General features: G+C 38.9%; 1 protein-coding gene and 1 long non-coding RNA gene across 5 annotated transcripts in view; one reads left to right on the top strand and one right to left on the bottom strand.

The window, feature by feature from the left end:
- Positions 1-1,531: 1,531 nt before the first annotated feature.
- Positions 1,532-25,943, bottom strand: part of PAXIP1 (PAX interacting protein 1) — a 60,067-nt gene continuing 35,655 nt past the window's right edge. For 3 of the 4 annotated variants that reach the window (XM_030826255.1, XM_030826253.1, XM_030826254.1), the window contains 14 exons: positions 25,387-25,481; positions 21,236-21,331; positions 19,881-20,018; positions 19,124-19,245; positions 18,500-18,684; positions 17,488-17,531; positions 15,023-15,093; positions 13,408-13,510; positions 12,138-12,306; positions 5,696-5,796; positions 4,486-4,620; positions 4,319-4,394; positions 4,175-4,235; positions 1,535-2,009 (listed from right to left, as the gene is read on the bottom strand). In XM_030826255.1, the coding sequence (XP_030682115.1) occupies positions 1,994-2,009; positions 4,175-4,235; positions 4,319-4,394; positions 4,486-4,620; positions 5,696-5,796; positions 12,138-12,306; positions 13,408-13,510; positions 15,023-15,093; positions 17,488-17,531; positions 18,500-18,684; positions 19,124-19,245; positions 19,881-20,018; positions 21,236-21,331; positions 25,387-25,481 (1,412 nt within the window). In that variant the 3' untranslated portion in view covers positions 1,535-1,993. Of the gene's footprint in view, positions 2,010-4,174; positions 4,236-4,318; positions 4,395-4,485; positions 4,621-5,695; positions 5,797-12,137; positions 12,307-13,407; positions 13,511-15,022; positions 15,094-17,487; positions 17,532-18,499; positions 18,685-19,123; positions 19,246-19,880; positions 20,019-21,235; positions 21,332-25,386; positions 25,482-25,943 lie in introns of all 4 variants that reach the window. The other variant, XM_012512359.2, reaches the window with a different exon arrangement.
- On the top strand, positions 1,933-5,653 carry LOC115837977. Its single transcript, XR_004033036.1, has 3 exons — positions 1,933-2,009; positions 2,379-2,457; positions 4,170-5,653. It is a non-coding gene; the product is annotated as an uncharacterized LOC115837977 (long non-coding RNA).

A 25,943-nucleotide genomic window follows, 5' to 3' on the forward strand; every position in this document is an offset into this window, starting at 1 on the left:
GTAAACTGAGGTGGCAGCACGGTGATGGACAGCTGTTCATCTTCTCAATGATCAGCCACCCCTGGTCACTGCACACTGGAAAAGTGCCTAGTGCAAGGGAGGACCTCCATTTTTAATTGCACTTTATGTTAACTTCAAAACCGACAGTAATTCAGTTATTGGAAGACACAACTATCTTTTGAATAATTTGAGTATATAAAGATACGTAATATACTTTTTCAACTCTAAGTGGTGTGAAATCTAAACAGATCAAGTACTTCCAATGAAAATTTCAGAATTGAGATGTTGTCTAAGTGTAAAATATACACTGGATTTTAAAGAATTGGCATCCCTCAAACAGTAAAAATATCTCAGTAATTTCTAAAAATATTGATTACTTCTGGCAGAAGCAATATTTGGATGTACTGTCTACATACTAGAACTAATTTTAAAACATTTATTGTAGCTACTAAAAATGCTTAAATTACACACGTTGTTCCCATTATATTTCTATTAGATGACACTGAGCCAGATGAAAATACCAGGATTAAATCTCATTTAATGTGTCCGATCTACTCATTTTTTTCTAAGAAGTATTTACTTGAAATATTTTATTTTTATATGTTCATCTAAGTCCCTCTTAGTCACCAAATCAATGCTTAACAGTTGTGCAAGCCAGCTGGCTTTAGACAGCTCCTGGAGTTTTTAAGGATCATTTCTTGGCAGCTTTAGAAAAAAAAAGCACTAATTGAAAGGTTAATCAAATCAGTCATATTTGTATGTTGGTTATATAAACACCCTGTCTCCACCAAAGATTAAACAGACGCATTATACTCTACCCAGAAGGCCCATTTATTCTGTAATGATTGTCACTTGCCTTCAAGCTTTTAAGTAGTAGGGAAGTACTTTGAATACTTTGCAAATGAAAACTCTATTCTGATTTATGAAAACGCTTCCGCACTTCCAGGATTCTACAGAATCTAGAATATTTTATAGCAACATCAATTCCACCTGTGGTACATGAGGGGAAAAGGTCAGTTCTACATCTACTCAGCGGTAAGTCAGTATCTCTAAGTTTATTTACGCACAAAAATATAAGCTTAAAAGTATACAAATTTTGAGGCACAATGTTTGTTATAAAACAGCTCTGAATGTCTGTGACAGCACTGGTCAGCACGATCTAAAGATATTAGCAGTTACTGCCCTGCTCATCTTTAATAAACCAGTGGTCTCTACCATTTTATTACACCTATGATCCAACAAGACATACTGCGACAGGGTCTGGAAAGAAGCAGGATGGATGGAAGTTCTGCAGCGTCACTGGTTCTCACTGGTTGCACCTGTGCTTAGTGATTGTGAAATAATGTGAATCCACCCCTGCCTGGGATGGAGTTTATTACAGTGACAAAAGAATGGCTGGCCTCCAGAAATTATTTCTTGAGGTAAAAAATTTACTGGAAAATATTTTGTCTTGAAATTACTTAAAATGTGATCCGGTTTGATATAAATTATAAGTTATGCAAAAAATGTGGAATAATAAAGGATTACTCAATTCTAACTTCAAAAGTACATTTATTTAAAATGTGGGCAAGATATCAATATAAAAGAAAACAGAGTATAAGAAATAAAAATAATCAAAGTACAAAACATTTCAAATCTTTAACATCCATAATTTAGAGATAGCAAGGTCTTTATTTACACCATTTTATTTCTAGTTGAAGTCCCATAACAGTTTTGTGAAAACATTTAAAAACCTGGCAAATGAATCATAAAACCTAATGTGGGCTCTTAAAGTCATATAGTACAAAACATAATTTATGTTTCCTCAGAATAAAATTGCACATCTTAAAAAGATGCAGTATATTTATTGTATGTGTCTTCCTGCTTCACAGTCTGATACCCCAAGGAAGCAGCTGGAAAACAAGAGCATGTGAAGGAAGCGCGGCAGCTCCTCGCCAGCCAGACAGCCAGCCCTGCACCGCAGGAGTCGACACGCACGGCAGCCTAGACGCCATCAGTTAAACTTATATGTAAGCTTGTTGAGGAAAACGACTTTCAAATACAAGGCAAAAGAAAAACATGAAACCAAGGGTTCCAACATTCATCACCAAGTTTCAGGGACACCCCTGTAGGAATGCTACAGCCTCTTACCCATTCAAACCAGTCGCTCTGCTGCACACCCAAATCACAGGAGGCCCTTGGCCCCGACACACAGGCTCACTCGGCCCAGGGACATGAGCACCTGTGCCAGCTCCGCAGGGGATCCACCATGTGGCCAGAGCTGAGGCCCAGCAATAGCTGAAGTGTCCTTTAAATTAACATGTACAACACACAACCCCCAAGAGCTGACATCCCCCAAAGCCCCACCACAAATAGCTAACTCCTACTTATACCTTCAGGAGCAGGTGCTGACCTCTGCAATTCTAAACCATCCACTTTGGGCAAAATTCATCATGGATATGAAAAAAGGCCCCCAAGGTAATACTCACAAGTCTCCTCTATGAGTTTTAAAGCAATTTCTTCTGAAAGTAAGTGTAGTATAGAATAGGCTTTCACAAATACAAATATGAATACTAGGAAAAGTCTGGAAAAAATGCAAGAGTATATATTGTATAAAAACCAAATGCTTATAGCATATCTGTAAAAATTTAACAGGCCTCTTATCATTCCTATCAGTAGCTCCTGCAATAATTTTCTAATAGATGGCGGTATAGAATACACCAAGCTCTGGTATGAATGATAAGAGGGTTTCTGCACCAAGCCTCATTCCAACTAGACAGGCTATTTATGGCTAAACACGACATTGGCTTCTGGGACTAAGGCAAATTTTACTTTTTTGTTTTTTTAAAGACAGAGTTTCGCTCTTGTTGCCCAGGCTGTAGTGCAATGGCACAATATTGGCTCACTGCAACCCCTGCCTCCCAGGTTCAAGTGATTCTCCTGCCTCACCAAGTAGCTGTGATTACAGGTGCCCACCACCATGCCCAGCTAATTTTTTATATTTTTGGTAGAGCCGGGGTTTCACCATGTTGGCCAGGCTGGTCTTGAACTCCTGATCTCAGGTGATCCACCCGCCTTGGCCTCCCATGCTGGGATTATAGGCATGAGCCACCGCATCCGGCCAAATTTTACTTCTTAAAAGTGCTTTTCTCTCAGTGATATCAAGGTCTTCTGTCTACTGTTATAACCATAAGCTCTTTAGGGTTAAGAGGAAAATGTTTGATAAATGTAATTAACTGGATGAATGTCAGTGTATTTAAATGTAAATATACTTAAATGTAATTACCTGGATGAAACAGGCACACATGAAGAGAAAAAAACCTCGGCAAGGATAGGTATCATTCTGACCTCTGCCTTACTGAAGCAGTCCTATCCCAAACACAAACGGTCCACTGAGGTTGACACTGGTCAGAGGTGGCAGAGGCCCCCACCCTCACAGAGGGGAGGAGCTCGGCCCTCCAGCCTCATTGCAGGAGGCCCAGGGAGAAGTCCTGAGAAACACCCCTGAGAGAAGGCCCTCTGCAATGGGAAATGGAAGTTGAAACAGAATTTTCCCATAAGGACCTGTAAGGCATGTTTTGCTTCACTGATGGGCTGTTCCTACATTAAAATAATAATTCAGAGATTTTTAATAAGGAATTCAAATAACAGATGATGAGCTTTATTTTTTCCTGAATGTCTGAAACAGAAAAAAGCCTAGGTGTCAATATTCTAAAGACTGACATTTGCATTTTCCTGACATGTTGATAAAGTATTCATTCTGCCACTTCTATTTAGTAGTAATTGATCTCCCATCCCAAAGCTCCTGAGTACAAAGACTATAAACGAACTAAATTTCATTTTGAAAACTACAAGCTCAAAAATGAGCTGATAAAAAGAAACATCTATTTATTTTTGCAATTATTTTCTATTTTATCTAATTGTCAAATTCTTTAATACCTCCATAAACTAGACAGTATAGATCCTTTCTAATTAACATCACCTATTAAAACTGAACTCTCAGTAAGTTAAGAGAATATTTTTACTAGCAACTCAAATGAATATTCTGAAGAGAAAAGAATTGTTCACCGCATAAATCACAATAGCAAAAAAAGGAAAAATGGCTTGCAAAACAGGAAAGGTACTGCCTTATTAACCTGGGAAATCCATTTCATATCTAACCCATCTACTTTTTATTCTCTTTTGAAAAGGATATGATTCATAGTCCAGCGTTTGTGTGAGCACTCCAGTCAGAACGAACTCTGCATTGTGAACATCTGAACAGGGTGGAAACAGAGACTGTTAGAGATCCACTGCTATGTGTGCACACATACTCACATACGTAAGCAGGGAGACGTACCTATGCCTCTGGCAAAATATTCTCGGCATAAATGAAGGTCATTTTCACAGGATATTAAAATTATTTCCGACAAACTCTAAGGAAAAGAAAATGAGTTTCTCAGTGACCGAACACTGAATGTGACACAGGGCAATGACGGACTCGCTGGCGGACTCCACTCTACCCACCGAGTTCTGCTTGTGCTCCATGAGCTTTCGGAAAGACGGTTGCTTGGATAACACCTTTCCTCCTGCACACTCTACGATTGCCTTCATAGTGGAAAGACTTGGACAGATTCCAGGTGTGATGTAAAAATATTTTGCCTAAAATTAAATGAAAATATATGTATTATGTTCTTAAAATGCTTTCATTTTTAGAGTACATAATTTTCATAGATTCTGCCCTGAGATTTTTGACAAAATTTCTAATTTTATGACATTATGAAGGTACTATTCTCCTACAAGCATTCAATCTGAAGTGGAAGAGGAATCCAGCTATGTAAATTTGGAATGTAAGCATTTTCACATGTTAAGTATGCCTGAAGATGATTTAAAGTAACCAGAACTTAAGTCCCTAAAACAAAGTGTTTTGTGAATAAGCAAGAATATTACAAATATTTTTGACAATTTTTATACAATTTTAAATCAGCATTATATTTCACCACACTTATCTGCCCAGCAACAGCCTCTGGCATAGCATGCTGCCTGGCTTGTATCCCTTTTCTTTATTTTCTCCATATTATTTGAACTCAAAGCAGGAAATGATATTGATGCTTAAGATTTAATTATCTAACAAGATTGCTCCTGAGGATACCACAAAATACTATTCTGTCTTAAACTGCAAATCATTTCTAATTCCTGTTGACTCCTTAAGAAGGTTAAAGAACAGATTATCTTTATTGATTTACTTAGTTCTTTGGTACAAAAAAATTTCTAACTGTTCTAACACTTATCTAACATTTAAAAATCTTTAGTTCTGAATTATATCTACGCACACACCGAATATTTTTCCCAAGTATCTTCTCCAGCTGAATATACATTTATTGACGATAGTACGAAGCAATGTCCTCTAAAGATTAAAAGCAGAAAAATGAACATGCCTCTTAACCAATTACTCAAAAACCTACTCTTTGAACAACTTATTTCTCACAGATGTATTTATTAAATTTGTGTACTTATTTTTAAACATTATAGTAAAGTTCTCTAGAGATGTGCTGTGGTTCACGGGAGGAACACCTCCAGTGGCAATGTCCAAGAAGGGAGCCAAGTGGTAAATGGGATGCAGGGTGAGCCCAGCTCCCCTGGAGGCGCACTTCCCACCAAATCGCCTGGTAGTTCCCTTGAGCAGGTCCATGTGTTATGCTTACTTGGACTGATTTACTTTTCCCTTAAAGTGTACCTTAAAGAGTGGAGAAACGTGTGCCCGTTTTAAGGATTCTTCCAAGCTGAAAGAGAAAAGTACTTCTGCCTCAGCATCTCGGAGAATGTAGTTCTGCTCATCTGGAAAACAGAACAGCACATACTCTGAAAAGTGTGGACACGTGAAGTGTGGCAAATGTGACCCAGAAAATTCTCGCCCATATTCAGGTACATAATATTACAGCTACATTTACCTGTACAGCCTTCGGATATTTAAATGTCACCATTATATTTCATTTACTTCCCTCTAAAAACAGCCAGACCAAAAAAAGACAGGCAGGTATATTTTCTCCTAGATCAGTGGTAATTAACCATTTGAGGTCATAAACTCCTGAAAAAAACGGGCTGGGTGTGGTGGTTCATGCCTGTAATTCCAGCACTTTGGGAAGCCGAGGAAGGAAAGCTGCTTGATGCCAGGAGTTCGAGAACAGCCTGGGCAACATAGTGAGACTTCATCTCTACAGAAAAACTTTAAAATCAGCTTGGCATGGTAGCATGTGCCTGTAGTCCCAGCTACCTGGCGGACTGAAGTGGGAAGATCGCTTGAGTCTGGGAAGTTCGAGGCTATGGTGAGCTGTCATTGCACCACTGCACTCCAGCCTGGGCAACAAAGTGAGATCTGGTCTCAAAATAATAGTAATAATTTTTTTTAACAATAAAAATGTAAAAAAAGAAAAAAAAGTTACTGAAAAATATGAACCCTCTTCCCACAGCTGCTCCTCCCCTTTACCCCCCCACTATTTTAGGAAGTTCACCAACTTTCTAAGCCCGCAGATCTCAGGTTAAAATCTCCAGTCCTAGAAAGACAAGTTTTAAATAATCCCATACAAGTATATATATGAGATATATATATATGATATATATGGTATATATATCATATATAACATATATGGTATATATGTATATATATCATATATACCATATATGGTATATATGTGATAATGTATATCAATCACATATATGTTATATATGTTATATATCACATAAAACATGTTATATATCACATATAAAACATGTTATATATGGTATATATCACATATAAAACATGTGATATATCACATATGTGTTTTATATAACATATATGTTATATATATGATATATATACACTAACTCCTCAAGAACTTGTAGGACATTGGAGTCATTTGGCTCATAATCAATTAGGTGAATTACCAAACTTTTAAAGATTCACCAAACACACATTCAAGTATATAAAAGTATACAGCAATTTATAAAGGATAGTTTTATCAATTTTTAAAGACTTCTGACAATTATTAATAATTGACAGATTTTCAGAGTTTTCATAGCAACATTTTAAGAAATGTGTCAAAAGTTAAAGATCACAAAATGTTTCAATCTTCCTATAAATATGTCTCATATTCAGAAAACCATTTCTTCTCCTCCGCCATTTCCTACCAACCATACAGCATAATAAGGCAGCTCAAACCCAATAATATATACATCAAAAGCCGAAAACAAGGAAAAGTGATTTGGGATTGGCAAACTGGGGTTAACAAGATGACACATATTTTAGGATTTGTGGGCTATTATTTGTCTTGCATATTCCTCTTCTTTTAAGCAATATTTTTAAAATGTAAAAACCATTCTCAGCGTATGGATCAGTTTGCCGACTGCTGGGCAGGAGCAACCACATCGTGACAGAAATGCAGGGATCTGTTCACCAACAGCTAGAAATACAAAATCAATCCCTGAGTCAACCAGCAGATAGAAAGCCTGCTTTTTAGGTGAAAGAAAAAAAATGTCTAAAATTTGGAGAAACAAAAAATGATGAATTAAAAAAGGAACAGAAAAAGTACTGTCACACATGAGATGGTATATTTGAAGTGTTACTTTCAAAGCTGATATGCCCTCTGAAGAACTTGTGTGAGATCACCAAGAAGTAGTTAATGTTTATGATAGAGAAAATACCACCGGGCGCAGAGGCTCATGCCTATAATCCCAGCACTTTGGGAGGCCAAGGTGGGCGGATCTCTTGAGGTCAGGAGTTCAAGACCCACCTGGCCAACATGGTGAAACCCTGTCTCTACTAAAAAATACAAAAAAATTTAGCCAGGCGTGGTCGTGGTGGGCACCTGCAGTCCCAGCTACTAGGGAGGCTGAGGCAGGAGAATGGCTTGAACCCGGGAGGCAGAGGTTGTAGTAAGCCAATGGCACCACTCCACTCCAGCCTGGGCGACAGACTGGGTGAGACTCCGTCTTAAAAAGAAAAGAAAGTAACATTGAAAAATAAAATAATTCAGCTAAGACGATCCTGTCATAGATGAGACATTGAGATTTTGGTTTTTTCAAACAGCGTTATGTTAACATAGTAGTAGCAATGTAAAGACTCAACCTGAACATTAAACTTTTCATGGAAGTACAAAAGAAATGAGTATCCTAGAAATTGATTATAATATTGATGTCTCAAATTTTATATAAGTTACACATAAATATAAAATCCCAAAAACAGGCACCTACCAAAACAGGTGCAGAAAAGTCTTTTCAACAAATGATGCTGGAACAACTGCATATCCATATGCAATAAAAGGAATCTGGACACAGACTTTACCCTCTTTTAAAAAAAAACTGACCCAAAAATGGAACACAGACCTAAATGTAAAATGCAAAACTATGAAACTCCTAGAAGATAACACACGAGAGAATCTAAGGGACCTTGAGTTTGGCAATGACTTTTTAGATACAACACCAAAGACACAATCCATGAAAGAAATAATAAGTAACCTGGACCTCACCTATTAGAATGGCCAAAACCCAGAGCACTGACACCAGCATATGCTGAGGAGGATGTGGAGCAAGAAGAGCTCCCATTCACTGCAGGTGGAAATGCAAAATGGCACAGGCACTTCAGAAGACAGCCCGGCGGTTTCTTACAAAGCTAAACATACTCTTACCATATGATCAAGCAATTGCAACCTTGTTGATTTACCAAAAGGAGTTGAAACTTATGTTCACGCTAAAACCCGTACATGGATGTTTTAGCAGCTTTACTGATAACTGCAAAAATTTAGAATCAGCTAAGATGTCCTTGTGTAGGTGAGGGGCTGAACAGATACATTCTGACAATGGAATATTATTTAGTGCTAAAAAGAAATGCGCTATCAAGCCATGAAAAGACATGCAGGAAGCTGGAGCGTATATTGCTAAGCAAAGGAAGCAAATCTGAAAATCCTACATACTGTATGATTCCCAATATGTAACATTCTGGAAAGGGCAAGACTATAGAAAGAATAGAAGATCAGTGGTTGCCAGGGGTCAGCAGGCAGGAAGGAATGAGTGGGTGGAGCACAGAGGATTTTTAGGGCAGTGGAACAACTCCGTATGATGCTGTAATAGCAAAATCATGGCCTTATACATTTGTTAAAACCCAATGACTGTTCAAGGCCAAGAGTAAGCCCTAATGTAACTATGGACTTTGGGTGACTGGCCAAGAGTAAGCCCTAATATAACTATGGACTTTGGGTGACTATGACCCAAATGTCAATGTAGCTTCATTAACAGTTAATAAACATTTCACTTTGGTGTGGGATGGTGACTGCAGCGGGGGTGGCAGTGTGTGTGCATTGGTATGGGCTGGGGTATATGGGAATTCTCTGTACTTTCTGTAATTTTGCTGTGAACCTAAAACTGCCCTAAAAATTGTCTATTTTTAAAAAACAATAATTATAAACTGCAAAAATTCTCTTAGGAAATCCTAAAATATGGAAGATAAAATATGAAATGTTTTCTCAATATTAAATGTTTATAACAACCACTTTTTAACCCTCAGAGAGCAACACAGCAAACATTTATTAACAGTGCTATAAAGAAATAAAAGCTAGTCAACCAAAACTTCCCATCAAATATGAACTGTAAACTTTATATATACAGATAAAAGAACCAGATTTTCACAAACTGAAACTTGAAAAATTAAGTAAATTGGTCATTCACTAAATTGGCTGCTTGGCAAGCTAATTTTCAAAGAATTAGCATGTTCTTGGTTGGAAAAGAAAAAGAATAAGCAAAGTCCAAAAGTAACAATAAAGATCTCTAAAGCTGGGTGTTGCCCAAAAGCAGCCGATGGAGCCAACAGAGGCTGCAACATTGCAGACCCGCTTTCTCCACCACCCAAGCTGGTGTATGCCATGCTCCCACAGCAGAAGCTAAGAAAGTACACTTACTATTTCTGTTAACAAATAGACTATCTCCTTCTAAATTGTATAACATTATACAAAATTGGAAGCTAAAATGTTTGCAGTAATTGTTTCTACCATGTTTTTCTTCTGCCTTCATTGTTAAGTTTTGTTTCATTAATATCTTTTTATTTTAGAGTAGAAAAATTTTCAAAATTTCAATTTAAAAAATTTCTAAATACCACTTAATACATGTGAGCCTCATTATTCACAGATTCTTTGCTAATTTTCCTCCCCTCTGAAATTTATTTATGAACCCACAATCAGTGTCTGCAGCACTTCAGTGGCCATTTGTGGACATACGTGGACTGGAAAAGAATCAGTCACCCACATGAACGTTCCTAGCCGGGAGGAACAAGGCCATGCCTTGCCTTCCTGTTCCAGCTGAAATGGTGAATAAGCATCCTTTTTGTGATCTATTTAGTGCTATTGTTTTCAAATTTGTGTGCCTTACGTTGGTGATTTTGCTGTTTAAAATGTCCGCAGCCCTAAGTGCAAGAAGGCTGTGATGTGCCTTATGGAGAAAATATGTGTCTTAGGGAAGCTTCATGCAGGCATGAGTTACAGTGCTGTTGATCATGAGTTCGATGTCAATGAATTAACAATATACATTGAATAAGATGTCTTTAAACAGAAACACACATAAAACAAGGTTATATATGATTGGCTGATGAAAATGTAGTGAACAGAGGCTCTCAGGAACCTAACCCCGTGTTTACCCACAGGCTACAGTACAGCATTCACTAACTCAGTGTCTGTGCAGCTTTATAGAGCATAACTACCTGAATGACAAGAATTGCCTGAATATCATAGTTGAGGATTTAGTCTTTTCTTCAGATTAATGATTTATTCTTTCCTGTGTCTTACTGCCTTAGATACAGAACCATAAAATTTTAACTTTAGTTCTAGCTTTGCTATAAACAGCAATCTTAAGTATCTTTATTTTTCTGGGTCTTCTCATCTGTAAAATTAGACTACATGAACTTTAAGACATATACACTTCTAATTTATTTACATAAACATGAATTATATTTAAAATCTGTGGCCAAAAATGTGACATGAATCTAAAACATTTTAAATTTAAAAGATGGATTTAATGACTTGTGTCTAAGTGATAAATAAGGTGAGTTTAGCCACAGGAGTGTAACGGGACCTAGTAGCGCCCCCTGCAGGCCTTGCTTGCTCCACAGCCACATGCCTTGCTCTTCCCTTTGGCAGCTGTATCTTTCTGTTTAAGGGGTCAGGGGCGAGGGAGGCATAGGTGAGAAAGTGTGAGAACACGTCAATATAGGGCAAACAACTGGCACAGAAAAATGAGCATGTGGATGCTCTAAATCAGGGGCTGGTAATCAGTATCACTGCTACATGATGGAGTAGCCAGGGAGCTCAGTTTTAGGGCCTGTGTGGTTGGGGCAGAAAGACCAAATGAGAAAAATGACTGAGAATTCAGTGAAGCTTGTCATGGGGCATGTGCCTCTGAACCTTTCAACCCAGACAGGGCCCAGGGGAGGATGGAGGACACAGCTGGGGAAGCTGAGAGGTGCCTGGCCTAGACGACACACTGTGGACACCAACCCTGCAGACACAGGGTGACACCACTCCTATGCAGGACAGTCAGGGCACACAGCTGCCCTGGCTATACAGCCTCCATGAAGAAAAAAATTGCTTAGAATTTATACTTATTTTATACCTAGCAAGGTTCTAAAAACATTTAGGTGTATATCAATCTAAGAAAAAACTATCTTTTACATACCATCTCTAAATGTGCCTGTTAGTAAAAGAATTTCTCTTTGGGGGCTCTGAACAATGGAAGATGGGCAAGAGGACATAGATGTCTTTCCCTCCTTATATAAACTGATATTCAAAGTGTATTTGAGTACGACATTTACATACACCAGCTCTCTTTCCAAATAAAAAAATACTTCCCTGCACTTTGAAAAATCTCATTTTACAGCCAGATTTCCAAACAAAATATACTAACAAGAAAATAAAAAGAGGGATATAGAGCTTGTTTTCCCCCTAATATTGTCCAATTTACCAAAACTTTTATACTTAGGGTAAAATGCAAAGACATCAATCAAAGGAATCACTGGGGATATGAAATAAATTTATAAATTTAAATGAATAACTATCACATAGTTAAAAAATAAACATTTGTTGGATGAAAAGAGATGAATTCAAGAAAAAAAAAGTTTTTTTGGCATTAAAAACAAAGTTACTGGCGCTGCTCCTTACCAATGAACTTCTGACACCTGAAGCATTCTTCCAGCCACTCTGGCGTCACTATGTGCTTCACGACAGAAATCGCCGTCAGGAACTTCACAGTGCGAGTCACTTTGCTGGCAATGAGGTGTGTGCACTTCTGTGCAGACTCCGCAACCTCTCCACCGAGAATGTAGAGCTTCTAAAGGTCACAAACACAGGTCAGAAATGATAAAGTTCAGCATCCACAGAGCCACACTGACACAGAGGAATATCTATCTAAAGACAAGGTTTATGACTGTAATTCTCAGCCACAGCAAACAGTGTGACAGGTAAAACAAAACCTATAACTACAGGAGAAAAATAAAAAGGAGAATTTGTCATTTACATTTCTGTAGTTCAATTCCACACAAACCAAGATTAAAATATGAATTCTCCATCAAACATCAATAACATATCTGCATGAATAAATTAAATGACATGAGAATGATGCAGCTCACTTCACAATGAAGAGTAAACAGCCAAGACTTCCTAGGCCGAAACTGGTGTTAATGAGGAACATTTACCTGCTATCTTCATTTTTTGAAATGATGGCATAAAAACTGGCTAAGACTTGAGCATATTAAAAAGCGACCTCCTAATAACTATCCTCACATTTTAAAGGTGGAGAAATTAATTTGTTCTAAATGTATAATAGCATTTGTAATTATTTCTTTTCCCTAAAAAGGAAACCAGGAGTAAAACGTATGAATCCACCATAATACAGGTCAACTTATACTCTTAACCATCCTCTTCCTCACCAAAACAAAACAAAATCCCATCATCCTTGGGGATGTTATTTCAAAAAGTATATTTAAAACCTGTGCCCATTTATCATCTAAACAAATACACAAACTCCCTTTTGGCCTCACTCTACCTAAGAAAACTAATCTTGGATAGACTGTGTTTCAATCAGAGATCTTGAAAAGACAGTTTTCCTTCATGCTGGATGTCTTCATGAATACGACACAGAAGGAGACTTGCAAATGTTCATGTGTCTATTAACATGGTTCCTGGCCTATACTAATAAGAAAGCAACTATCTAAGTATGAAATAATAGCACAGAACAGGGCAGGAAGCCACAAAATACTTACTTATTACTATAAATACTACTAAAAATACTTCATAAATATGCACTATAAAGACTGTTATAACAAGATATTCCTATCTAAACTATGTAAGTTAATAAACTGCTGATCTGAAGTAAATATATATAAAAAAGGACACTGCTAAAAATCCTTGTACAAAGTAGATGAAATTTCACCTTAATATACTGTTGAACCTGGACAGGCTCAAATCCAGTGAAAAGCACAAGAGGGGTCAATTCTGGAGTTAGCTTTTTAGTGGGAGGTGGTACGTCTTCAATTCTGTAAATACACATAAAATAGTAGTGATTTCATATTTACTTACAATGAAAATTTTCTTTAGAAAACAAGGGATTTCAATAGTTTAACAAGCTTTAACTGCATGCGGTTTTTATTCTTAAAGGAAAAATACAATGAGCTATCTGTCCTTCCTTTCTTTCTACCATTTCCATAAAGTCACCTTCCAAAAAAGACTACCTTTGAAGCCTCCAAGGGAGGCATCCAATTCACTTTTGGTTAAGATCAATACTTTCTTCTTCATCAATCCCCTCCTGATTCATTTTTTTCATTGGCTTTCAGAAGAAAGCAAGTATCAAAGTTGCTTCTAAACATCACTGATTTTGCTAGCTTTATCACTTCAGTTTTTTTTCTATCAAGTTTTTAAGATAACCTTGTGTGACTCAGGCCACTCCTTGTTTGCATGTTCACCATCAATACAAGTCAGCCAAGAAGAGTGTCACTAGAGCTTCTAGTGTCTTTTACATTCTAGCCCTCTTCAACCACAAATTATAAAAACGCGGCTCTGCTGAAGCATACATTTTAAATTAAACCTTTTTGTTTTGTACATAACCCTTAAATTTTTTAGGTCTTTTTTTCAGCTTATTATTTTCTGAGACAGTCCAATAAAAATTTATTTTAAATTTGTGGTAATTTGATGACAGCCTCAAAAAATATCACATAATTAGGATTTTATTACAGAAGTCAACAGTTCAGTTTGTGTTCTGGAAGTGGGGAATGGAAGGAGGGAAAGAGGAGGAGCAGGGAGAGAAAAGATGAGGAACCTGGTAACTGCAAAAAACCATTCAAGCAGTTATATTTCCATGTACAGTTTGGAAAGAAGAGTTTTCTAGAATCAAGGAAGAAAATAAAAGCTCTGTTGGTTTGCTCCTGCATTTGCTATGCCTTACTAATTAAATGATTGGAAGGACTTCATTATTGACTCCTGTTGGCCGACACGACACTAAAATGATACGCATCTCAATCTGCATACTCCAAGCCAAAACCCAACATGCCACGTGCACTGCGCATGTCCTTCCAAAGGCTTTGGGTCTGGATCCTCCTTCCCACTGTGGCCAACACTGCTTTGTCCTCATCAAGAACTGGCAGATCCAAGGAGCATACCCAAGACGACGCCACAGCCTACATGCTCTCTCGGCAAGTATAGCAGGTTCTTCAGCCATGCCCAGGAGGCCTGGGGCTCCGCAGTGTATCTCTGAGCTGGGTTCTAGACCTCCCACCCCATTTCCACCACTGCAACTTCTGTTTTACATGTTGGAGAGGGGCTTCTTATAATATGTCACTTAAAGAAAAAGACTGAATTTTTTTAAAATAAAAAATATACTGGCCTATGTCATTAAAATGAAATATATCCCAATAAAGTTGTAAAGCAAAAAGCAAACCCTTTCAAATCCTATTTACTGCAAAACATTTTAGAAACTTTCCTCAATTGCCACCAATTTTCCAAAGCAGACCTGTGAAAGCCAGCAATAAAAAATTTAAGGTTATTACTCATACCTGGCTCTTTTGGAAGAAGGCTGGACATTAGCTACTTCATTCTGTTTCAGTTTGGGAGGTAGTCTTATACTCTGCAATTAAAATATTGTCGACTTAATCAATCTACTAAGTAATACAGTAGCTTCCAAAAGATTTATGTGTCAAATAATCAAACTACTTAAACATATACAAGAATCATGTTCTTCTTCACCACATCAGAACTAGTCTTCACCTCAAAAGATCACTAGGACAATGCAAGCTGAGAGAAGCAGCTAATATTCCAGAGAGAACCTCTGTATCGTTTCTGTTTATTTTTTGCTTTTTCTTTCCCTCTTTATTCACAAAATCCTTTCAGTACTTTAAAGTATCTTTGTTGCTTTTTTTCCTCCATGTTATATATATGCAGGCCTCAACCTTGAACTTCTCAGAATGGTTTTTATTTCAAATATTTTGTCCTGTGTCCCAATTTAGAATGTGGAAAACATGATTGAAATTATACCTCCACCCTAAAAGACTATTCCTAAAAGAGAAATTTCACCTATGAGATTTCACAAAAGATGTTACATGACAATCAGATCAACACTGCTACCAACAGCCAGACAAGGTACCAAAACCTACACTCTGCCTCAGCAACATGGTCACATCCACTAGAACCAGCTCCAGTCCCTGACCCTGGAGCAGAAGCCATGCCGAGCACAAAGAGAGCAGGAAGGAGATGGGATTCCCTTGTGGGGTCCCGACCACAGTCAGCGTCTCCATTCTACACTATTCCTTGTTCACTCCTCCTTCATAGTTTCAACTCAGAAGTTCTTTGACTTGTGTGGGCCAACCATGTCTTTCCCAGATGTTTTATTACTTGAAGGAATTGCTCTCAATCTTATTAATTTACTTTAACTACAACTTATTTTTTCTAAATATTGCTGCCATATCTAGACAACCAAAATAAATATATCTACAGAAAGCATTCAAAATCTATTAGCCCTGTCACAGAGAATCAAGCTTTATAATAATTTGCAGGAAAGTTTATTACTTTCTTATTATAGCCTTTATAAGAAAACAATTTCTCAACTCTATTTCCGAAGATCGCATTTAAGTCTCCAAATTGTCGTTCATTGGTACCAAGAACAGAAACAAATGGTGGGATAGGCAAAAAGGATAAACTGGGCCTCTTTGTCTCTGAGATTTTTAGCTTTTAATTACTGACACAAAGCCACAAGAGAAGCTGACATTTGGAGCCCCTGACAACTTTAGAATATAAGCCATGTAGTTTGGGAGGAAAACTCTGATGACCACTTTCCCAGAGTGAGCTTAAAAGCCACCATAAAATTCTTTTCAGCTAAATGAACTGGGGGAATATTTGCTTTTGCTGATGTGTCAAAACTGGTCATGTCTTTAAAATCAAAATCATAACTACTAGTTTAAGCTAGGAAAAAAAATACATCTATGATCACATTATCACTAGCAAGAAGAAAACAAGACTGTGGCTTGGAGGGGCTTCCTCAGAGACGTGGGATGATTATCAGCAGCTTCCAGATGAGATCTGGAAAACCAGTAAGTCAGTAGACGAATAACCAGAAACACAGGCTTGGGTATTAGCTGCGAATCCTCATGAGACTATTCCCCTCAGCTAGTTGTTCAAGTGGCACAAACCCTAAATTACCTCTGTATACAACAGAAATGTGGTGAAAACTTGGTGGGTACATGACATGGAAATCCATTTTTCAAAACAAAGGTTAGTATATAACAACATGAACATAAACCAAAGCCTTTAAATTACACTACTATTGGCCAACAGTAAAAAAAATCTGCTGTTCTCAAAGTGCTGATGTTCAGTCAAACAGTGAGAAGTCACAGCAGACAAAGTCTACAGTGAAAAATTATTGAAGTGGTCCTGTCTGCAACTTAGTAAACGTGAATGTGGGGAAAAGAGAAAAAACTGATTTTCCACTCATCATACCTGACAGATGAGAATGCAGAAAGCACTTCTTTTTCTTGTAACTAACAACCAATGGCCCTCACACTTCAAGAATGGCCTATCCTGAGAAGCAGAGACCTCAAGCACTGTGATGTGACTCCCAACTCAGGACACTATGAAAACATTTCCCCCTCATCAAGAGACCCGGGACTCCTTAAGTTCTGATCTGTAGCCCCAAGTAGGTTACACACCCATTGCTTCCAGTGGTTCTTAAAGTTCTTGCCTTTCTAACACTACGAAAAACAAGACATCATCTTTGATTTTACTGTTCTCTATAAGCAATCACACAGCTCTCTGAAGCAAATAAACCCCTCACATGTATATATAAAAATAATGACAATCATATCCTAACAATTAAGAGAAAAATCAGTCCTAGGATTTACTGGAGTAGATAATTCGTTATCATGTTGACAAATTACTAAAATAATTTTTAATTTATGAAGACAAATACATCCCTACTGCATTTTAATAACACAGTAATAGCCAAAGTAAGGTTATTAATTTGACATACCATCAACAACTCTGCAGACACTTTTAAGGGAACTCTCCAAGCATCTAAAGAGAGAAACACATTATTTTTTATGATAGATACGTTGTTTAAATAAAAAGGCCTTTTTGTTAAAGTCTTCCCTGATAATCCTCAATAGACAGGTGGTTTAGCTGACAACACTTAACAAGGATAAATGTAAGTACTATAATGAAGTTTTAAAGAAAGCTTTCCAGGCAAGGTGAGGGCATGCTGCTGCTTTCGTCTCACATGCTGTCTGGATGAAGTAGCATTAAGACCATCAGCAGCAAACAACAAAGCAAACGTTGTGTCTAAACCCATGGCATTCACCCTCCCACCGTGGGCTGTCTGGGTAGACATTTCTAGGCCTGTGTCCAAGTCTGGGTTTCACACAGTCTGGCCTCTAGCAGGCACAAACCTTCTTGCCTGCCACAGGAGCCATAATGGCATCCAAGATGTAACAGCAAGTCAGTCAAAGCTCAGCAGTGACAAAGAGGACAGACGTCCGTTCTAGGAAAGCAGGGAATGTTCTGTAGGGTAGGGAGTAATTTGGACAAAAGATTAACTGGCCTAAGAGGCAAGACTATCAAAAAGCTTTCAAGCGCTCCTTCCATCTCTAAGAGTTCATCAAAAGCAAACAAAAATACTAAACCATGGCACACGCCTGTAGTCCCAGCTACTTGGGAGGGTGAGGTGGGGAGATCGAGCTGCAGTGAGCCATGATCATACCACTGCACTCCAACCTGGGTGACAAAGCGAGACCCTGTCTCAAAAAAAAAAAAAAAACAAAAAACAACAACAACAAACAAACAAACAAAAAAACAAACCAACAAACAAAAATCCTGGGCAGAGTGGTGAGAAGGAAGAAAGAGTATAGAAAGGAAATTGGAAATGAGTCAAAAACTGATTAGAAAGCTCAAGCCAGGCCTGGTAATTAGTATGAATAAAAAGATGGTAGAAGTAATGCTAATGATTTTATTTAAGTAAGATTTGCAGCATGTAGAATTTCACTTACCTAAAAGATTTAAAACTAAATGCTGGGTAGGGGCAAATGGATCCTGCAGACTGAAGGCCGTGTAGCGACTATACTGAATCTGCCGCAGTGCCTCAAAGTTTCCCAGAAGAATGTCGCCAAGCCACTGGGCGTTGACACAGGGTATCCTCCACTCTTTGGCTTTTTCATACTTTAAACCAGTTGGTCTTTTTATTTTTTGAGGAGGAAACATATTTATTAAATGTTAAAGATGTCAACTGTCCAAATGTACATTTATTTCCAACAAAAGGTATAAAAAATTTCTCATAATAGAAGTGGGAGGCATATCCTAGCAAAGTTGAGGGTGACCCTGAATGGTAATGAAATATACACCTCAAGGCTCACACAGAATTACAAAACCACCTAGGAGTCTTACTTCTACCCTATTCCTGTTTTGTTAATTCAAATTTCATTAGTTCATCTAATTTCATTAATTCAAATGTTTTCCAGGTATTTCTACTAACATTACTATATCATTGTCATACTTTGTTTAACAGACTTTGATTTCCACAAAACTATGACATACTAAAAAAGGCACAATTATTGAAATAGGCACTATATTGTGTGTAAATTTATGAATAAAAACAGTTTCAAAAATTTGCTTACTCTTTACAGATGAGGACTGTGTTGCTGCGGCATAGATAACCCGTATATTTGGCGCCCGCCAAATAAGCCATTAATTTTAGGTCATCTCTGTCACTATCAACAAATCCAGTCACAGAAATAATCTAAGAAAAAAAGAGAAAATAAGGTAAACACAAAATAAGCAAAAAACCAAAAGCAAGTACTATTTCTTCTACTTCTTGGTTGATACATATTTTTTCACTATTTCTTTGGCATTATGGAACACATTTGGTAATATCATTCCTAAAACTTTCAAGACCAGAATTGTATTAATGGTCAAAAGGTTATACACATAGCCCTCACGGGGAGGAAGAAAAAAATGAACATGAGATGCCTTGTTTATGTTACTGCAACACTGCTCAGACGATCCCAACAGCCACAAGCCAGCTCCTCCTTCTTCTCACTGATCCCAACGCTGAGATCATTTGAGTGGGAGGACCCACAACTATTGATTAGTTCCACCCAACAGGGGCCACCTTTGGTGCAAGACATCTGATTTATTTTTGGATTTTAAATAGTGTCAAAGACTGGAGAATCCATTAAATATCTACTATGCACAGAAAGTTGTGACTGTTACAAGGAACTAAAAGAAAACAAGCTATTTCTTATGAGCAGGCACTTATGAATTGGGCAAAAGTACACAGAGAAGCTCTGACTCAGAGCTTCAGGTAAGTGCTAGCAAGTGATGATTTGCCAAAGTCGAAGGATGATTTAACAAATGGAACGCGAGGACTCTTACATGCTGTGAACACGGCTTTCCTCCTGGTGGGAAGGCCACTGGGAAGTGAAGGGCTCGGTGCGGCGGTACCATTTTCTTCTTCTTTAAGACTGTGTTTAACCAGTGTGCAGTGACACATCTCTTTCTTTCTCTTATTGCCTATCAAACATAAAATTATATGTTTGTTGTTTTTGTTTTTCTGCTGCAGGATTAAAGAAAATTCTAAGGTTGTATAACTACAATACCCTTTTCATTGGAAGCCCCATAAAAGAATTTCATGACATCTAGCACTTGATTAAAGTAACGAATTAAAACCGTGTAGCTGGTTACTTGAAATACAACCTAAAAATGTTACTATCCATCTGCAAACAAGAGTCTACAAAAGCAACAAATTCTACAACAACCTTAAAAATAACTTCAGTGATGACTGAAATAACATGTATGACCACCAAAGTTAAAAGTGCCCCAGAAGAACACAGAGGGCCCCATATAAGAAAAAATATAAAAAACCATCCACCTAAGATGAACCACAGGAAAATAAAAAAAAGCCTCAGAAGTATTTCCACATTTTTACAGGAAAAGCAGATCCTGTGAATGGATATCCTCTTTAAGAGGGGTGTCTTGGAAGTCATTTGTCACATATATAATCTGTCTACAATAAGCATAATTTTTTGAAAAGAAATGAAACTTCAGAGAGCACAGGAAGGTAATATTGAGGAGAAAGCCTGCACCCCGGTAGTTTTAGAAAAGCTCTGTAAGGGACCTGGTCTTTGCATGCTTGTGTGAGAGTTACACACCAGTACGGAATCCTGCCTCCCTCCACCGTGCACAGAGAGCAGCTGGAATGGTGACTGCAGGGAGTGCTGCCCTTTCTTTTTCTTTCTTTCTTTTTTTTGAGATGGAGTCTCGCTCTGTCACTCAGGCTGGAGTGCAGTGGTGGAATCTCGGCTCACTGCAACCTCCGCCTCCCGGGTTCAAGCGATTCTCCTGCCTCAGCCTCCTGAGTAGCTGGGATTAGAGGTGCGCACCACCACGCCTGGCTAATTTTTGTATTTTTAATAGAGACGGCATTTCACCATGTTGGTCAGGCTGGTCTCAAACTCCTGACCTCGTGATCTGCCCACCTTGGCCTCCTGTCCGCCCTTTCTTACCACCACCTGGGAACATCCCTTTCTTTCTCCATCGCTCAAAGACAATGGTGCTCACAAAAGGTATCAATCCCACCAAAGAATCGATCACAGGAAGAAGCAATGTTCCTATCTTTAGAGGTAGAAAAAAGTTCTTTCCAAAAATAATAATCAATCACTAGCATTTAAGATTGCATATAAAAAATGCCAGACCTTGCTCCTGGTCGCAGCTAAGGTTATTTTCCTTACCTGTGCATACACGCTGCTGACTTGACTCTCACAGAGAAGGTGCGTGCATCGACTCGTGAACGTGGGGTCAACAGTGCCACCGTGTGCCTGGATTATCTACACACAAAGACACGACCAATGCAGTCATCAATCACTCAGAATAGAGGAGAATTCCAATTTCAAATAAGGCAGCTATTAAAAGACTCTGTCATATATTTATATCATGTATTTCCCCAAAGTATCAAGGATATGTAACAGTTCCATTTACAGACTTTTCTACCCAGCACCATACAATGAAAATGAACTCCAATACTCTAAATTTAATCTGAATTCCCAGGAAACAAGAGAAGAACAATGGAATGCGCTCCAGGGTTTCTCAAGCTCAGCATAACTGCCACTCTGGACCAGGGGGTTCTGGGAAGTGGGGGCTGTCCTGTACAGAGGAGGATGTTTGGCAGTATCCCCAACTTCTACCCACCCTATGCCAGCAGCAGCCCCCTAGCCACGACTACTAAAGATCTTCAGATACTGCCAAAGGTCTATGGTGGGCAGATCTACCTTCCTTAAAAAGGGAAATAAAAAGCAAATCAGAATGAAATTAGTAAATCCCAACAGTTTCTTCTCAAAACAGATCTGGTTTTCTGGCGGACGGAATTGCTCTGTGTCCGGGCTGTGACGGCTGCACAACCCCAGGCATTCTTCAGAACTCAAAATATTGTACACGGAAAAAGGAGAATTTGACGGCCTATTAGGTGAAATATAAACTTTAAAAAGACGAGCCCCCTAAAAAAACTGATTCTTTCACTTACTACTTTTAAGATGTGAATGTTTATTCTTCCTGTGGCTAAGCATAAATATAGTTTAATGAGGCACAGGACAAAACCACAGGTTGCTCACCCATCCCTGCTTTTCACTCCCCTGAAGCACATTTAGCACTTTAAGCCGTTTCCTCTGACAATTATTAATATATTCTAACTAACACTTTTTATTAGTTCCTTTTCTCTAGTTTTACACAACCATCTACTGACCTCCTACTGTGGACACCCTTCCCCCTAGTAACACACACACTCTTCAAGCCTTCCTGATTTGGTTATATCCAGACTCTTGTTTAGATCAGTCATCAGTGACTTAACATGACGCAGCCCAGCCACATGGCTTAATATGGCAGCCTAAAATTAGAGTTCCTTTCTGGTATAAACTTTGGTTTTCCCTGGTGCTAATCACTTCCTCATCCCAGCCCCCCAGAATTTGCCCTTTTCTTAGTTTTCTATATACCTTTCACTATTTCATTCCCAAACTCTATGAAAAATGTACATATGGTGGTTCTATAATATGTCTGCAAATTACTATATACTCCTCCCTCTAAGAGTTGGAGCTTTACTCCCCAGCCTTAAATATGGTCTAGACTTAGTCACTTAATATGGTGGAATTGACAGTGGGAGTCTCCCATAACTCAGTCACAAAAGACACCATAACGCTGCGGTTTTCCCTCTCTCTATCTTGGGTCACACCCCCTGGGGAAGGGAGCCAGCTGTCATGCTGTGAAGACACACAACCAGCCCTCTGGAGAGCCTCTGTGGTGAGGAGCTGAGGCCTCCAGCCCACAGCCATGTGAGGGAATCATCCTGGAAGGGGCTCCTGCAGCCTCCACTGGCATCCTGACTGCAACCTCAGGAGACAGCTGAGCCACAACCGCCCTGCCAAGCTGCTGCAGGATTTCTGACCCACGACCAAACTGAGAGGTAATGTTTATTGTTTTAAGCCACTGGGTTTTGAGATAATCTGTTACACAGCAAGAGAAAATGAATATAGTATCACCTATCCTTGAGCAACACCGGTGTGAACCGTGTGGGTCCACTGATAGCTGGATTTTCTTCCACCTCTGCCACCCCTGAGGGAGTAAGACCAGCCCCTCCTGTCCCTCTTCCTCCTAAGCCCACTCATCGTGAAGACGACAAGGATGAAGACCTTTGTGATGATATACTTCCCCTTAATAAATAGTACATATATTTTCTCTTCCTTATGATTTTCTTAATAACATTTTCTTTTCTTTAGCTTACTTTATTGTAAGAATATGGTAATACATATACAAAATATGCATTAATTGACTGTTTATCAGTAAGGCTTCTGGTTAACACCAGGCTATTAGTAATTCGGGTTTTGGGGAGTCAAAAGTGATGTATAGATCTCTGATTGCATGCGGGTCAGCACCCCTAAGCCCCACACTGTTTCAGGGGTCATCTGTACATGTCTCTCCTGAATCTACCAGTGTTTTTGTTTGCTTGCTCCTCCTGGAAGTCTCTCTTCCGGTCCCAGGTCTAGTTCTCTCTACACCTACTTTCTCATCTATTGGTGTTTCCCTTTACCTCCATCCTAGGAACTCTCTTTCAATCTCTGAGTCAAATGCCTCATTTCCTGGCTACCATGTCTCACTCTCTGCTGGCATAGTGGCTTCCTAAGGAAGAATATAAGGCAGGTACATTTTTGACCATTAGTCTACAAATATCCTCCTTCCATAGTCTTATGACTGACAGGCTCTATGGGTTATTTTGGGTTGGAAATTATTTTCCCTCAAAAATGGAAGAAGCTGCTCCGTTGCTGGCCCCCGCGCACTGCACTGGAGGCTCCTGAAATCGCCCAGACTCCTGATCTGTCCGCGTTTCCCCTCCAGTGAGCTTGTCTTTGTCTGAGAGAAAACAGTTTTCTCTACCAGCATTGTGAACGTTCCCAGTTGCCTTATCATGGCTCTCCTTACATTTCTTTCAATCCGAGGGCACACAGCCTTCAGCTACAAAGCTATTTTCTTTCATAATGTTCTTGCCTTCATTTTCTCTGTTCCCAAGCTCCTATTTAATGTTAGACCTCTTGGATAAATCCTTTAACTTGAAAACAAGACAAAAACCCCCAACTTTTCTCCACTAACTTTTGTATCCTTGAGTTTTGTTATACTTCTCAAGACACTTTCTCAGTGCTGCCTTCAAACACTTCTGACTTTTAAAAAATCTCTGCTGCCGTCCTTCTCAGAACGGCTCCCTTCCTTCCTCACCCTGGCACATGCCATCTGCCTCTTTCCTCAGCCAACCACACAGTCATCTCCCTGGTCACCCTCAGATTCAACCCTTTACTATTTAAAATGCACAGCTGATCACTTCACCTGCATCTAAACTCCACCACATGGCACATCAACAAGGTCTTGGAAGACACGCTAGCCCTGGCTCCTGCCCCCATCCCTGCCTCGTGGATCCCACTGAGGCACCGTCCTTTGCACCCTCCTGTCAGTTTCCCCGGTCACATGCCTTCGGCTGTGCTGCACCATTTGGAAAATCCTCCCCACTGATTCTCACTCCTACTTATCCTATAAGCAGTTCAGGAATCACCTCTCCCAGCAGACTTTTCTTAACACATCACCCCAAACGCTATGGGTGAAGGTCCTTTCTCAGGCTCTCACAATAGCCTGCACCTGCCACCCTGCCTCTGCTTAGCTGTGTGGCTGCCTCTCGCACTGCTCTTGGGTTTTCTCCGTCTCTGTGATTTCACACATATTCCCTAGGTCTTGCAGCATGCTTGGCACATAGCAGGGGTTTAAGCACTAAGGACGTTTATAGTGAAGCATATTCAAGATATATCAGAGGCATATTTAAACTCAGTTTTTATGAAAAAGAATTTTTTTTGACTCAGTTTTGTTTTGGGGAATGCAAGTATTTCTTTTCTTTAAACACCACCATGCAAAATAATAAATAATTAAATTAACTCCAGTTTCACAACTGGGCTGGAAGAATTGGAGGTTCTAGAGATTCCAGGATTTTCCAACAGTTACCTTTGGAGAAAGAGAAATGACTGAGATGCATACAAATTAATGGTCCCTCTCCCAGGACACCAAAACCCTGAACTTATTTCCATCACCCCCATTATACACATACAATTAGTGCCGCTTGGAATTTCCAAGCTGAAAAAAATAAAAAGTCCACCATCTTCATCTAACAGCTGAGAAAACTGATGCCCAGAAAAGTGCTGTGCCTGAGGTCACAGAGAATGTTAATCAAAATGCCCATCACATATTCAGAACACATGTAGGTGCAGCTCAGTGAATGCAGCTAAGTGAACATAGTTACATCTACATAAGAAAGAAGCATCTTCAGACACAGTCATCCTTCCTCCAGGCACAATCTCACCCTTTTCCAGGTGGCCAGCAGTTGCTTATCAGACATCTGCTCTGGATAATCCGCAATTGCAAACACACATCCCAATAAGAAGCATTCTTCTGGAACTAGAGTAAAATTATATAAGAAAAAGAAAATTAAAACCCTATGAATACGCTTGCACAAAAGTTAAAAAGTGGCGCCTTGCAATGTGAATCTGTTATGCTTATCAGTCCTGACCATGACGTATCTGCCAGTAATCAGAGTGCATGGGGAATATTGCTACAAAGATCCTATTTAACTGTCTACATCAAATGATCATTAAAAACTAAAACCAACGTAACTTATGCCTAGCCATTAAATATCCTGAATGAGTCCCTGTGGCAGCCTAGATGTTCTACGGGACACCAATATTCACTTCAGGATATGATGTCCCAACGTACAAAAGCAAGCATAATTATCCCATGGTAACTGTATTCTTTGTTAGGTATGAGACTCATACTCTCCATTTTGTAATAATTGTTTTGATATGAATCCTTACCCCACACTCAAACACTCTCAAAGCATTTATGTGGGTACAAGACTTTTAG

The sequence above is a fragment of the Nomascus leucogenys genome, chromosome 13 (assembly GCF_006542625.1).
Source record: "Nomascus leucogenys isolate Asia chromosome 13, Asia_NLE_v1, whole genome shotgun sequence".
Taxonomy (NCBI): domain Eukaryota; kingdom Metazoa; phylum Chordata; class Mammalia; order Primates; family Hylobatidae; genus Nomascus; species Nomascus leucogenys.